Source organism: Cucumis melo, chromosome 12 (genome assembly GCF_025177605.1).
Source record: "Cucumis melo cultivar AY chromosome 12, USDA_Cmelo_AY_1.0, whole genome shotgun sequence".
Classification (NCBI taxonomy): Eukaryota; Viridiplantae; Streptophyta; class Magnoliopsida; order Cucurbitales; family Cucurbitaceae; genus Cucumis; species Cucumis melo.
Genome location: NC_066868.1, coordinates 18,578,350 through 18,595,291, shown reverse-complemented (window position 1 = coordinate 18,595,291; position 16,942 = coordinate 18,578,350). Strand labels below are relative to the sequence as shown.

The window sequence follows — 16,942 nt, the reverse complement described above, 5'->3', positions numbered from 1 at the left end:
TTGCCTTATTCATAAATATTTTCAACTGTTTTGATAATTTCTCTCTCTATATATACATATGTCTGTATATATACATACGTGTGATATATACATATATACAAACATATGTATGTCTATATATATTATGTATATACACATATGTTTGTATATATATATATATATATATATATATATATATATATATATATATATATATATATATCAATTCTGGGAAGTCTAATTTACTAGCAATAATAGCAAGAATGTTGACCTGGAAATTGTGGAAATTGCTTTTAGAAGAATTGAAAAAAATGTCAACATGAATTCGGCTCAACTGGTTCCCAAGAACATGAGATCTTCGATTTAAATTTCCACCCTGAAGTTGTACCTAACAACATGTTTAAAAAAGAGAAAAAATAATAGGGAAGATGCCGGATGACGGCAACGGCAAGCTACCGCAATGGGTGGTAGACATCCTTCAAAAAACGAGGCAGTTAGAAGAAACGCACTGGCTATTGCACAAGGACTTGGCAATTTGATCTTCTTCATTATTCCCTTTCCTTTTAATTTTATATTTGCTCCATTTAGAGCTTTCACTATCACTATCAACATATAACAATATAACTATTTAATACTTTTGTTATAAACATATTAATTAGTGTGTTTATTAATCATTAAATCCTAAAATCTAATTTACCGAAATAGGTTTAATTTTGAAAAAAAAAAGTTACTAACATCATCTTGAACACAAAATTAAGAAGATATTACTGAAGTTGAGAAATGAGGAAGGAATCGTGAACAACAATGAGAGTTCTTGTAGGGACAATGACAGTGATTTGTTTGATTCCTTGGAGGGGTTTGAGGATGATTTCAATCAAAGGGATTTCTGAATAACAGCAAATGCCCAACACATCAAAATGGCTTCTTTCCAACTTTTTGTTTTCTCTCATTACTTTCTTATTCATCATCTTCTATATTACCTCCTTACTCATTACGGATTAATTATATTCTCTTCTTCAAAAACTATATAAAATTAATTTTTCAATTTCCTTGCAAAACTAAACATACATGTTTTATTGTCTCTAAATTAATTGATGATGGAATGAGTAACTCATATCAGATCATGTCTGCTACATTTTGAGAAACTAAAAATGCATGATTAAAACACTAGGGTCAAAATAGTTTCAAAGTTTTTGTTTTTGTTTGATAAGAGTTAGTAATAATACTAAAATATACGTGTCAATCATCATGAATTAAAGTCGACTCTCAAGTGAAGAATGAAGTTATAATAAAATGAGAAAAAATTTAGATGTCGTCTCGACCGTACCTATTTTTGTGTAGCTCAAACAGTTGTCCAATAAAAATTTGTCATGTAGTTAAATTTTGTATGAAAGAGGAAGAAGAAGGAAGTCAATGCCCATTGCACAGATGAGAGAGCTTTCTTTATTTGAACAACCAAACATAATATCAACTATGAAATAGATTTTACAATGTACTTAAAAGCCTGCTAGTGAATTAAAAAGGTTAAATATAGGTAGAGATCACATATTTTAATGAATTTTAGAACGGTTTTGAAAAAAGAAAAAAGTTCATAAACCCACAACGTGAAATAACAAAAATAGCCACGTGATTAATCAGTCACACGTGTGAAAAAATGATTTTGTACTCAGTTTAAACGATCTTGTACCTTTGTATTAAATCTAAACGATCTTGTACCATTGTACTCAGTCTAAACAATCATGTACCATGTCTAAACTATCTTGTATCCTTGCACCTAATTTAAACGATCTTGTACTCAGATCGTTTATATTGTCTCAAATATAATCGAAATTGTACAAAATCTAAACGATCTTGTATCAAGTTAAATGATCTATGAGTGATAGCAGTCTATCTGAGATAGACAACAAATCATTTAGATATCGGTACGCGATTGTTTAGACCCTATAGCAATATCATTTAGATTTTGTATTAAGAACAAAAAAAAAAAATGAAATATGAAGAAGGAAAAAATTTTGGAAAAGGAAATGGAGAAATTACAAATAAGAAGTGGAATTATGAAGGAAAAATAATAATATGAGTAAATTAATAATATCAAGAAGAGGAGTATAAATTGCATAGAAGAATAAAAAGAACTAAAAAGTTGTCCCACAATAATCAAAATCCAATAAGCACAAATTTGAGATTTATGAAAAATTAATTGTATGTTATAAATATTTATCACTTTTATTATTTTAAAATTGTCAAAAATAAAATATTTGATAAAATATTTATACCCATAGAAAGGGGGTGTAATAAATTATATTTTAGTGATTTTATTATATAGGGCGTAAATAATTTGTCAATATTTTCTATTTTTAAAAAACCTACTTTATTACATTTATGTAAATTTACACCTACTAATAATAATAATAACAACAAAAAAAAGGATCAAAATAAGATGATATGTAATTGAATATGGACAACCAAATCTTCGTTAAGCTTGATTCAAATTAAGAATTAGCAGTCCGGTGGTGCAAATCTCCACTTTCAATTTGTACGGGAAAAATTACAATTTTTCTTTTCCATGCTTTCAAATTCAAAACTTAAAAAATGCTTCCAATTTTCCGTAATAAAATGAGACTTGCAAAGTAGTGATCCAAATAATCTTTTTTTTACCCGAAAAGATAAACCAAATAGTTAATCAAGATCGAGTAAACCCACAACATGAATAAGCCAAGCCAAGTTAAATGAGAAAACCATGTCAAAATCAAATAACGGAAAGAAGTTAATATCCAACTTATCACTTTCGATGGAAGATGAATAAGATGAATAATGATCTTCTGTTAGTTCCGACACATATAGCTTGGCATAATAATAAAAAGCAAAAGAAAATCGCCAGAAACATAAATTAGAAGTGTTCAATTACATTTCATTGTCCATGTTAGCAAGCAACTGAGTTTAGAAGCCAGCCGTATCACATCATTAATTTACTTAATTTACCACTTTCCACTTTACTTAATCACGTTAGGTTGTTCTGATCAGTCCTCTGTGTTGAAGAATAATAATGAGATTCAAGCTCCTTCAAATTGGCAGCAGCTTCTTCACCAATTCTAGATAAAAGACGATCGGTTTGCTGTGCCTGCTGATTGAATTCCACTATTCTTTGCTCCACATGATCGTTTAGTGAAGCAAATCCAGAAAAGATGGCTGTTTGCTTAAGTTCTGAAACCAACTTCAGCAAAGAATCAGCTGCCTGAACCTATTAAGAAACAAGTATAAAAACACTAAAATTGTAGCCATAACAATGATAATGAAAAGAAATCGTCTATATCAAGACAAAATAAATCCCTGCTATATTATTGCCTATAATCTAATATGTGAATGATCATTCTGAATATAAGAAGCCTTAAAATAGTTTGAAACCAAAAATGAAAGTTCTCAACAAGGAAAAAGGATACAAACTCCCAGAAGAGAACAGAACAAGACCTTAAAACAATAGCAATCAAACGAGAACAGCCAAGAAACAAACAAAGCCTCGTCAAACCAATTCTCATGTCCAGAAAAACCTTGAAAAGCATACACAGCAGCTGATAACAAGAACCAATAAATTAACTAGCAAAAGCAGGCCAAAATATTTTCTCTAAACAAGATCTCACCACCAACTGAATTCTACAAATGCTATGACATGACGGTCTATGAAAATCTCTACAGTCAATTAGCCCATAAATCTTTGTTTACCCAACAAATTGACTTGTGCTGAAAATAGATTTTAATTCAGAAAATGTAGCCTCCTTTAAGAAGCACCAAAATTATCTTCATATCATCCTACAAAATCAGTAAAACACTCCATCTCCCAATAGAGTCAACATTAACCCAACCGACGTCATTGGAGTTCTGTAATGATTTCATGAATTTTTGGTAAGGCAGAGATGTTGAATGAATTGCTACGCTAAGCTCAATTAAGTTTTTCTGGAGAATCAATTGGGATCCCCGCAAAAATATTACGAATATGAAGACCACCTCAACTAAAGAAGAGAATTTTCTTGGAATAGCAGCTAGAGGAGAAGAAATACTCACTGAAGTTGGAAGAGACGCATAAGTAACTGACTTTATTGCAAAATCATTCAATCCCACAAAATCGAGGTTTCATAAGATTATTATCATTCAATTGTAGAACGAACAAAAGAGCTATCTATCTATCCAGATGTCAACTTAAAAGGAGCTTCACAAACACAGAAAGTAAACAATAAAGGGGAAATTTAGTATCTTACCATTCTGGCGGCGCGCATTTCCATCATAAAAGATTCCTGTGAATTTCTAACTGGTGGATCGTTCACCTGAAGAAACAACAACAGTAAGTTTGAATTATGAATTCCAACCATGAGGTTGTTAAATCAAGAAGATCAAGCAGATAAACCACAAAAGAGAACTACAATAAAAATGAAAGAGTTTTACTCTAGAGACGTTGACAAGGTGGGTGAAGTTGTCAACAATATTGGCTATATCAGTTTCCACTCTCTGGAGAAGCAGTTTCTGCTTCTGAGCTGCCGCCGCCGCAGCCGCTGCAGTGGGACCAGTTCCACCACCAATGCCTTTGTTCATAATAATAGAGATAGAAATGGGAATTGAATCAGCTCTGCAATGATACCAAGGTGATTGAAACGAAAGGGAATTAGAAACATCGGGGAAGAAAAATGTAACGCCCAAAAATTTAACACGACAGACATAACCATTAACAATTTAAACTATAAATCCAATCAAGAAAACTAACCTTCAAAACACTTTCTAACCAGTTCAACAAGACTTTCACAAATTCTAACATGTAATATAACTAACCAATTAAGAAGTGGGAAACTCAAATTTGAGGTTGACTGAGAGTGGGTCTTTACTGAACGTCAACAAAAATGGAGAAAAACCAGCGGTTGTGTTGTTGAAGGTTGGAGCTTATGGGCGTTGCCGGTGTTACAAAGAAGCAACACAACACAGAGGTTGACGAAGCCCTAGACAACCATTGGAATTCAATAGTAGAGATGGGCTCAGATCTTGGTGGTTAATGGGCTGTTACAAAAATTTAGCCCACCAAAAAAAGAGGGAAAAAAACCATGGGTTTTATGTCCTTTAATTATAGAAAGAAAAAAGAAAGTAGGGAGGTGTCAAATGAACTAAGATTAGCAGTAATTTGCATGATCTTTCATCTTTGAGGTGAAAGTTTCGATCCTCCATTCTCACAATCGTTATACACATGTGAGAAGAATGTTAAACCAAGGAGATTCGAACAACTAATTTGATCTGCCCCAAAACGGTGGTAATCGGTGGTAAGAACAGAGTCATGGAGGGTTTTGACCTAAGTGAAGGAAAAGAAAATTTGCATGACTCTGTAACAAAGTACTTTTACAAAACAGCCCTGCGTAAAACCATGTTTTAACCTAAGGTTTGACTTGATGCAAGTCTATATGTATTGTTATTGATGAAAAACTCGAACTCTCAATAATCAAAATTAAAAAAAAAAAATGGAGGTGAAGCTCTCTAGTCTCTATCTAAAAATGGACTTGCACATCCAACATCTCATCTAAACGCTCCAATCTCTCTATTCCTTCACTCAATAAAATTTCTAAGTGTCCATACAAAGCTAGGGATTGTGTAAAGCTTTACATATATACCAAAGAATATTTAATTACATTTTTTTCATTAAGAAATCATTATATAGAACAAAGTAGGAGGATTCGAGCAAGATTTCTAAGTTTCCATACAAAGTTGGCAAAAAAGATCCTTTCTATACACAAATTTATGCGAGCAAGATTTGAAACTACAAAAGTTTGGTTCATACAACTTTCAAATGTTCCATTTTAATGTTTTAAAGATAATGATATTATACTTTTAATTCTTTTTGTACACTAATCAAGTTTAGGATATATTACTACCTTTGTTTTTTTCTTAAGTTATTTGTTTCCGGTTGTTCAACAAATATGTTGTACGTATTAAACTTTTTCAACTATAATCAACTTATAAAATTCTTAACTATTGAATTATATATACTTGCAAATCTAACAAATTCTCAAAACAAAGAGAGTTCTCCACATAAGCAAAATCAAACCTAAAAGATAAATAGGGCATGACAAGAAACCACATGAAGAACAAGAACATAATCGATCTTAGGACACAAAGGATTTTAGGGAACAAAGGGATTTTAGGGCAAAATTAGTAATCTAGCTTAAATAAATTACATACTGAAAGAGACAGGGCAGGCGGCGGCACCAAAAGAGACAAGGAAGGCGACTAGGACAATGCATGGTGGCACGAGCGACGGTGGTGGGTTTTCTGGCTTCTTCGCTCATTTTTCTTCTTTCCCCTTCCCAAATCTGTGAAATACAGAGATGGGAGGATTTTTAAAGGCGAACTCCTGACGCAGCCTAACACGCGTCGTGAGTTCCCTCTAATTCCCGCGCTTTATTGGCAGCGTCAAGAGTTCCCCATATCTCCTAACGCCTTACTAATTAAGTTGGGAGTTCACCATTATCTCCTGACGCCTACATGCATGGCGTTGGGCAAAATAGAATCATTTTTTAAATGTTTTCTTTTCACCCGATGCCTCATGATATGTGTCGGCCCCTTTCTTGTAACTCGCGATGACTAAATGCACTCGTTGCGAGTTCGTCCTATCTTCCGACACCTACACAACACTGCGTAGGAAGATGCTAACTAACTGCCCGCGCATGTTTCAGGCATCGGAAGATATAGTATCTCCCAACTCTCTAGTTGTTGTGTCTAGAGATACGATATCTTTCGACGCCTTTTCTCCCAACAGTGTAAACCGGCGTCAGGAGATCCATAATTTCTTGTAGTGTGAACCATTAGTTGTAGTTAGATCTTTAAAAAGGTTCCCAGGCCAGAAAAGATGTGGGGGAGAAAACATTGGTATAGACATTGATCAAGTACAAAACTTGCATGAAAATTGCCAATCACGGTTATATATGTGACAGTGAAAAGCTTTCAAAATGGGCACTTTAATGTCTGTTTGTATGCTTGTATCATCCTCTGTAAAGAAAATATCAATTTTTGATCAGTTTCAAAACATCTATCAGGAGGTCAGAGGGGAAATCTTTCAGGAAACCCGAGAGGTGTAAAATGAAAGGTACAACGTGAAGCCTAATGAGAAGTAAATGCTATCGATCTACATTTAAGTCCAAGATGTTTATTCCATACATCTCCATTATTCTAGTTTAAGTTTTTACTAACTTAGAAAAAAATAGTACTTCTAAGTTCTAAGGCCCTAACTAACTCTAGTCCAGTTCTTAATCTAAAGTTTCTGTTGTGTTAAATGTCAATATTTCAATTTATTTGAAAGGACTCATTCCAAACCATTGCTTCATACAAACATCTCCAAAAAAGGAAAAAAAAAAAAAGAAAATACAACAAATGAATCTGAATCCAAATACATTTATACACATTACAGATGTCACAACAAAATTACATTTTCCAGAAAACAACCAAAACACAAACTATATAATCTCAAACTCAAAGTTGTTGACATTCTTCTAGGAAAATTTTCAAATAGCATAGCTTTGTGGTTAAAGCAATCGCAGGACCAGATGAATCATGATGAAAAGAAAACCTATAACTTAATACAAACTGCAATATAATTATAGGGGAAGTTCCCACACTAAATATCTTCTAAACTAAACTAAAGAGTAACCAACAGGAGGTATTTCAAGCAGAAAATGAAAAACATTTTGATACGAAGTCCCAAAGATCTAGATAGGAAAGTGAAAATCTATATGCCCCCCCATAAATACCATCTGCTTTGTATAGGAGCTGACGACTATACTTGTTAACATCATAGATTCTTATTCTCAGATTCAATAAGGGAAGTTAATCTATATGATAGAATCCAAATTTATTCAAAGTCCACAAGTTTACGCATGTATGTGCTTAAAAATTAGTTTGATGAATGTTTCTTTCAAAGTTAAACAAATGTTCGGGTTCCATGCATGTCTAGCAAATGTTGGGCCTACTTTGTATAGGTAGTGGCTAATTTCATCTATTGCACATTTTTAATATGTTGGACACGCTAGCTTTCTAAAGTGTCTGTGCCTTATAGCTTACAAATGACACCAAATTTGTCCCAAGAAGTGTCTCTTCTCAATCTCCACAACTATTTTGCACAAATGGAATCCCTATTGATATTTGATAATATAATCTTGCAAAGGTTCTGCCCATTTTTACTAATTTCCATCATAAATCCATCTAGGCCAAGTGCTTTATACGATCCTATATCTTCAATTGCTTTTCAAACTTTCTCTTCAGTGAGAAGTTATGCCAGGTTTATTCTTATTCTTTCTCTTTTTCGTTTTTTTCTTCTTCTGACAATATGAGATTGGATCCCAGGAATGGCCCCATGACAAATTTCTCCTATTAACTTCAACTTCATCATCAGTAAATTAAAAATCTCATTCTATCCACAAACGAAACTTTTGCAATAAAGTTTCTTCTTCTACATGGTACTGCTCTATGGTACAGAGTTGAGTTCTTATCACCGTATTAACCATCTAAATTCTAAATTGGCATTTCTGTCTCCAAAAGGATTCCATGCAATCAAAATCTATTAGTGGAAGATTCCCTAGACGGGCAATCTCCCATTGGCTAAGGCCCAAAGTTCCTTGACGTCTCCAAAGTCTTGGGCCTTGGGCGAGTGGCGCAGACTTTTCAGGGAAAAAAATTCCAATCTAATCTATCTAAGTGTTTACAAAGCGTTCCACAGGCATACCAACACAAATTCTCATTTCCCAGGAGGCAAATACGATCAAGAAACTATGACAGCAAAATTACACAACAAATTAATACGCTCCTATGTAAAGAACTAAAAACACAAGCATATGGATGACCAAACTCATGAAAACTCCAACAATCCCTAATGGCTCTTTTGACTAGAATTAATGTCAAAAACACCGAAAAGGCGAAAGGAAAAAGTTCAAAAAGTGGGAAAAAAGGACTTACACCGAAAATGGCAACCAAGTGGCGAGGGAGGGAGACGCCGGCTTGGTTGTTCGACGCGGATGGGAGATGGGGGAGAATGAGCCGCTCTGCAGAACAAGGTGTGACGAAGGGGACGGGAGAGACGCCGGCGAGTGAGGTTCGAGGCGGATGGGAGATGAGGGAGAACGAGCGGCGTGCAGAATGTGCAACGAAGAAGGTTTGTAAAAACAATATTGATAATTATTTTTATTTTTATTTTTATTTTTCCTCAATGTTTGCTTCACCTTGTAAAAACAAATTCTATTTTTATTAAATAAAATATATTAAATTTTTATTTTATTTATTAAAAATGGATAATTATTTTAAGATAAAGAATACACAAAAAAATTTCTAAAAATTTGAATTCTAATATTTCAAAAATAGTCATAAAATGACTAATTTGCATAAATATAACAAACCACCAAATATTTACGGTGTGTAACAAAATCAAAAAAGCTCATAAAGTCAACCATTTTTTTATATATTCCAAGTTTGCCTTTGCCATTCTTGAATTTCGCGTAACTCTTATTTATTCCTTCTTTCTTTTCATCTTCTTCCTTCTTTTCTTATTCTACAATTTTTCTTTTATATTTGTTTGAAATCATAATCATTGGTCTACAATTATTATTATTCTTTTTCATTATACTTCTGCTATTGTTATCTTTGTTTTCAATCAATCATCAATTTTCTATTTTTTTTTTTTTGAAAGTGTTATTTGGTAAACAATCTTGAATAGAAATCGTTTAGATTTAGTATACGATCATGTACCAATGTCTAAATAATCGTGTACTAAATCTAAACAATATTGATACACGATCTTGAACAGAAATCGTTTGGATCTTAGTACACAATCATGTACCAATGTCTCAACAATCGTGTACTAAATCTAAACAATATTAGTACACAATCGTTTACACATTGGTACACGATTGTGTACCAAATCTAAATGATATTGATACAAGATTGTGTACCAAATATAAAAGATCCTGGTACGCAATCTTCGAACAAAAATCGTTTAGATATCGGTACAAGATCGTGTACCAAATCTAAATAATATTGGTACAAGATCGTGTTCCAAATATAAAAGATCTTGATACACAATCTTGAACCAAGATCATTTAGATTTCGTATGCGATTATGTATAATTTCCTACACAATCGCGTATCATGATCATTTAGAGAAGAATTACATGCGTGCGTTTAGTCAATTAATTGCGTGTTAACTGGGTCATTTTTTGTATTTTTCATTGTGGATCTGTGGACTTTTTCTGTTTTCGAAATTGTTTTATACAATGTAAATATTTTGTCAATTTGTTATATTTTTAAAAAATTTCTTATAAAAATGATAAATGTTCAATTATATTTCAAAAGGAAAAATCTATATCAAATTCCATGACAATAACAAATGTTTATATGAGGGTCTGTTTCAAAGTGATACTTCGACTAATGAGTTTAAAAGAATAGATTTATAAATTGATTTTGTAAAAGTGATTATTTAACCATCAAATTTTTGTTTGTTTCCAAACTTCAAAAAATGATTTTCAAATACTCGAAAGTAATTTTGAATTACTATATGTTATGTTTTAAAAGTGATTTTAAAATTATCAAATTATATTTGAAAATTACTTAACCAATTAATTATAATAAAAATATTTTTATTAGTTTATTTTTACGTTTGTTTTTAAAAAATATTGAAAAGTTGGCCACCACAGGTGCTGAAAAAAATGTTGATGGAAACAATGACCTGTGGTGGTCACTGAAAAATGGTGATTAAAGATTGACAACAGTGGTCGCTAAAGCTGGTCGATGATGTCACCGAAAGACGGTCGTCGACAATTGGAAGAAAACGTTGTTGGGAATGCAGTCACCAGAAGTTCTAATAAATATATAACTTTATTAATTTATTTTTAATAAATATCTAATTTATTGGAAGTTGATATGCGGCCATAGAAAATTAATCGATGGTGATGCTGGAAAATGTTGATTTGAGGTTGGCAGTAGTGGTTCGATGAAGTTGTTTGATTTGTCATAAAAAAATAGTCATCGAAAATTGATCTACGATGATTCCAAAAAGCGGTCATCAAAGGTTGTCTAGTAGTAGTTTCGAAAAAAATGGTTGTTTGCAATCGTCGAAAAACAGTCGACATAGATGTGATCCTGTTGACTTGCGACTGTCGTCAAAAAACTATCATTGAAAGTTTGTCAATGACACGACCATTGAAAAATAGTCGTCAGAAGTTTGCTGATGATGGGTGTTGAAACGCAATCGTCAAAAGCTTGCTGATAGCAGTTACCACAAAAAAAAAAAAGTAATCGAAAGTTGATCAACAACCGATGTTGAAATTTTTTAATAAATATCTAAGTTTATTAATTTATTTTTAATAATTCTTAAAAATGTTGAAGTTGATTCCCTTACAATCACCGAACAAGAATAACTTTAGTGATACTTCAAAAATCATATTAAAGTATTTTTTTTTATTTTTCAAAGATTAATTTTATTTTATTGTCAAACATGGTTATTTCAGATCAAAATGATTGTGATAATAACAAAAGCGATTTTAGTCATGTCAAAATACACTCCCAAACACACCTTATGTATGGATGTAATTTCCTTACGTTATAAAAAATATGACAAGATAAATATTTGTATCAACATTCTGGGTGCATACTTGTTTTTTTTTTTCGAGTACATTGTAATGTATGTTTACTACATTTGAACTTACCAACAAATGCATTTCTAAATTTGATTACGTGCACATACACAACTGAATAAGCAGATATGATGAAAGTAGGTTTAAGTATTATTATATAATATTATTTTTCATTATCTTTATGTTTTTCAAACATTTTTGTGCAGTGATATTTTTGTTTACACAATTTATAATTTTCTCCCATTTTGAATTAGTTATTTTATATTATATTTGATTTAATTTAATTGAAAATATTTGATTTATTTTGATTTCTTTGAAATATCAAAAGATTGTTTTATTTTAATGGTTAACATAAATATAACAAAACTTTTAAATATTTATGACCCATATAACAAAATAAGAAAAGTCTATGAAGCCCGATTATATTTTTCATAGGTTTCATATATGTCCTTGTTGGTTTTGAATATTGCGAGATGAGATGTGTACTTCTTCACAGCTCTTCTTTTTCATTATCAAGATTGTTTTCATTTTCATTTTCGATAAGAATTTTAGAAGATCAATAAAATTTTTTAACAAAGAATTCTGTACCGTTGCATTTCTAAACGATTGTGTATATTGTATCACTACAAGAAAATGGAGATTGCCTTGATGCACAAAAGTGTCGGGAGATGTATAAAAAAACGTCGAGAAAGGATTTTCTGATGCATAAATTCGCATCAGGATTGAAGTCGGGAAAAATAAGTTGGGAGATCCATGACATCTCCCGACGCCTTATTTAAGCATTAGGAGATGTCAAGGATCTCCCAACGCTACATTTTGTACCTCGGGAGATCTTCTATTTAAAAAAAAATATTGTAACTCAGAAGAAACCTAGAATTGAAAACGAATGAAAAATTAGAAGAAAATGAATGGAAAAATAATAAAATTAGATGAAACCCATTATAGATCTAATGATAACAAAGACTAACACACATATTTAATATTTTTTATTCTCAATCTCAAACCAAAAAAAAAATAATTAAAAACAAAGACTTACCGGTGAGGGGCAGACCGTCGTAACGATGAAATTGCAATGGAGGACAACAACGACAAGGAGAAAAACACACAAGAGAAGGCTTTGACAATCCCAAAAACATATTTATTTAGTATTTTTTTCCCCAAACTCAAACCAAAGCAAAGAAAAAAACAAACACTTACTGGTGAGGGACGGACAATGGCTCACAAGCATCAATAGCGACGACAAGCAACAAACAGTGGATAGTGAACGGTGGTGGACCTTCTTCTTCCTCTTTCAACCTTCATAAACCCTTCATTCGTCTGATCCCTCATTTTTTGTCTCCCTTTCCCTCATTTTAGGCTAACACATATCAGTTTTATAGATTTAAAAAAGTGATATTTGAAGGAGAACGCCCGACGCATGACTAAACACGTCGGGAATGTGTTAGGCATTCTCGACGTCTTTATGTACGATATTGGGAGATGTTAAATATATTAACAAGAATTATAAACTTCTCCCAATGCCATGCATAACGATGCCAGGAGACGCTAAATATATTTAAAAAATTATAAACTTCTTCTGACACCATGCATAACGGCGTCGAAAGAAGTTAAGTATATTAAAGAAACTATCTTATAGCAACGTCTCCTTATGTCGCATCGGGATTGTCAACCTTTCCCAACGGAGCTTCTACGGTATCGGGAGAAGTTTTTTCTCTTGACGTCTGTGTTGTGCATTGGGAAATATATATTTTCCTGTAGTGTATTATACAATCGTTAGATTTGAAGTTTTTCATGATCATTTACATTGGACTACACGATCACTTACCATACATAACCAACATAATTGCTTACCCGTGATCAACATGATTGTTTACCATGGTCAACACGATTATTTGCCAAGTCAACACAATCATTTAAAGTATATTATTTCACTCCATGTCGTCTATCCTTGCATTGTGATTATAATTATGCTTTTTTACTTTTTCTTTTTTTATTAAGTGATATATTATATGATCATTTACGTCTGAAGCTTTCTCACCATCATTTAGAGTTTATTATCTGATCATTTAAATTTGAAGCATTTTCCCCATCATTTAAAATAAACTACATGATCATGTATCTTGATCTAAACCATTGTTTAGACCGTAGTACATGACTGTTTAGAAGAAGATTACTCACGTACATGTTAAGGGTGTAAGTCCAACCCGAATAACTCAACAACTCAAACTATCCAACTCATATTATATGGGTTGGGTTAGGTTAGTTTTATATGTGGATTGAGTTGGGTTGAAATTTTGATTATTTTTCGGGTTGGGTTGGATCTCGAGTTAGAGGTTGAAAAATTAGGTTCAATTCAACCCAACCTGAATTAATAATAAACAAACAAATATATATATATATATATATATATATATATATATATATATAATTTTATTATTTATTTAATAAAAGTAAAGTTAAGAGTATTTTGTTAAACGATCGTGTAGGAAGTTAAACGATTGTATGGAAAGTTAGCCAATCATGTAAGAAGTAAATGATCGTTTGAAGGTAGATAGCTAAATGATCATTTAGATCGTTGGGTTGGAAATGAAAAAATTAAAAACAATACAACCTGACAACCCAACACAACCCATATTTTACGGATTAGGCTAGGTTGGGTTGGAAAATTAATTCAAGTTATTTTGGTTGCTAACCCAACCAACCCGAAAATATGGGTTGGGTTGAGAATGTCTCCAAACCCAATCCAATCCAACCCGTTTACACTACTAGCATGTGTAATCGATTAATCATTTGTTGACTGGGATATTTTTAAAAAAATACATATTTTAATTATTTGATAGTATCATAATATTTTTTATTAACCAAAAATTAGTTTGATTTTATTTAACGGAAAATAGCTCATTAACCAACTTGAAGGTTTGTTATAAATATTTAATCCTTGAAACCAAAGCTTGAAAGGAAAGTGATTAGTAAAAAAAAGGAAAACATAAAAGAATATGTATGGAATATCAAAAGAATTTGTAATAAGAATCAAAACAAGTTGTTTTTTAGATGCAAATTTAATTCACAAACAAAAAGTAAAAAAAAAAAAAAAAAGAAAGAAAGAAACTCTCAAACAATATTGATTGCCCTTTTAGCTCTTAGAAGATTACCTTTCCATTGGATAAAAAAAGATTGTTGAAGTTTTTTGAACAAAAATGACAGAATGGAGAGGGAAGAGTAAAAAAGATTGCTAGAGTTTTTGGCCAAAAAGTGGCAAAATGGAGAGGGAAGAGTTCATGGCAAAATGAAATTTAAAGAGAATTTTGGTGAAAATTAGAGTAGGATTGATGCATTTTGAAAGGAAGGTGGTTAGTAGAAAAATGAAATCATAAAAGAATATGTAGGAAATATCAATAGAATTTGTAACAAGAATCAAAATAAGTTGTTTATTTTTAGATGCAAATTTAATTCACAAACAAAAAGTAGAAATAAATGAAAGAAACTCTCAAACAAATTGAATACTCATTAGCTTCTTACCTGTGTCACGACGTGATCGTGATGCGGAGCAGCCGACATCCTCGATTATTTAATTTTAATAAAGAGTAGATTCAAAGTCGCCACCAACCATATTAAGGTGTGATTGGTCACAAAAAAAAAATTCGTCTAGGTAAATTCAGATTTAAAGATAGTTGTATGTAGAGAAAGTGTTAGTACCCTATAACACCCATAAAAATTACCAAAATTTATCTTTTAAACTAAATTATAGAGTTTCACAAAACAAAATTTTTTATTTGTTTTTTTTTAATGTCTCATTGTTATCAATTCTCACATCTAAGAAAAAAAGCTAAAGATAAATTTATAATTATATGAGTGACATGAGAGCCATTAGAAAAATGGAATTTGTTTTTTTGTTTCAAAAGATATTCTTTTTTATTCAACTCAAGAATACTAAAATATCAAACTTTGATATTTTGATCTCCATCACAGACATTTAATGGAAAATTTCATGTATTTAAAGAATTAATAAATTTCAAAGAAAACACTACGCGGTCTCATTTTAAAATATAAAATTGTTGATATATTTTTTTTAAAAATAATTTATAAATTAATTTTTTAAAATGAGAAATTTCATGTATTTATAGAATTTAAATCATAAAATTCATAAATGAATATTACTTCTTTCCCGTCTCAAATTTTTATATCATATGGCAAAAAAAAAAAAAAAAAAACAAATGAATTTTTTCATACATTTTGCAATTATATAAATTAATTAATAATAATAATAATATTAGCAAAACAATGTGAAATATGACAAATAATACAGATTAGAAATAATACTTATTGGAAATAATATACGGGCTGAGAAATAATTTAAAATAATATATTGAAAATAATATAAAATAATATAGGTTTGGAAAATAAATACAAAGTGTAATATGCAGGTTGTGAAATATGTCTTTCACAAGTTTAATCAATTAATTTCAAACATGCAACATATTTAATAAATAGTAAACAAAAAAAATTAAACATCCAAATTAAACTTTAAGGAATACCATAATAAACTCAAATGACCTAAATCTGCTGAATTTGAAGTAATGGTAAATTCAATTGGTCTAAATCTAAGAAAATTAAAACAAGTAAGGGAGTAAACTCAAATGACTTAAATCTAACAAATTTGAAGTACATTGAAATCAAGTAGCATAAATTTGATAAATTTGATGTAATAATAAATTTAATTGGTCTAAACAACAATAAATTCAATTGGTCTATCTAACAAAATTAAAGCACAATAAAGCAGAGGCAGAGTAGACTTAAATGACCTAAATCTAACCAATTTGAAGCATATTTAAATCAATTGATACTTAATTTGAAGCAACAATAGAAGCACAATAAACCCAATTGGCCTAACCTAATCGACCCAACCCTAACAAAATTAAGTCATCGTAAAATAAATTAATAAAATTTCAACAATTTTTTTTTTGAAAAAATACACCATTATAATTGATCACAGTCTCAAAAGAGAAGGGAAAGAGAGAAAATTTAGGAAAAAAAAATAGCTTTGAAGACCGTTTTCTTAGCTTTCTTCAACCCTTCCAATTGATTATCTAATGTATCCTCTAAAAAAAATCCGTGAGGGCAGGATCCTGTTCTGAGATTAGGAAAAAATCGTGGGAGAAAAAATTGGATGAGTTGATGGAAAATAGCGAGAAGACTGATACTTCTTTTTTTAAAAGAAAAAAGTTAAATTCGAATTCAAATCCAACTTTCAAAATAAAATAAAGCAAATAAAAGTAAATTAAAAAGTAAATAAAAGTAAATAAATAAATAAAGGACAAAATG

The 16,942-nt window shown here is 31.1% G+C and overlaps 1 protein-coding gene across 2 annotated transcripts; it reads right to left on the bottom strand.

The window, feature by feature from the left end:
• Nucleotides 1-2,701: 2,701 nt before the first annotated feature.
• Nucleotides 2,702-9,167, bottom strand: LOC103498265 (mediator of RNA polymerase II transcription subunit 22b-like). Of its 2 annotated transcripts, XM_008460815.3 has the most exons (5): nucleotides 8,953-9,167; nucleotides 6,187-6,993; nucleotides 4,414-4,594; nucleotides 4,230-4,295; nucleotides 2,702-3,217 (listed from the first exon to the last, which is right to left on the bottom strand). In XM_008460815.3, exons 2-5 carry the CDS (start codon nucleotides 6,291-6,293, stop codon nucleotides 2,978-2,980), a joined length of 594 nt encoding a protein of 197 aa, XP_008459037.2. In that variant the 5' UTR covers nucleotides 6,294-6,993; nucleotides 8,953-9,167; the 3' UTR covers nucleotides 2,702-2,977. The 2 variants fall into 2 exon arrangements, with proteins under 2 accessions (XP_008459037.2, XP_008459040.2); XM_008460818.3 differs by lacking the exon at nucleotides 6,187-6,993 and having other exon boundaries at nucleotides 8,953-9,164.
• Nucleotides 9,168-16,942: the final 7,775 nt, after the last annotated feature.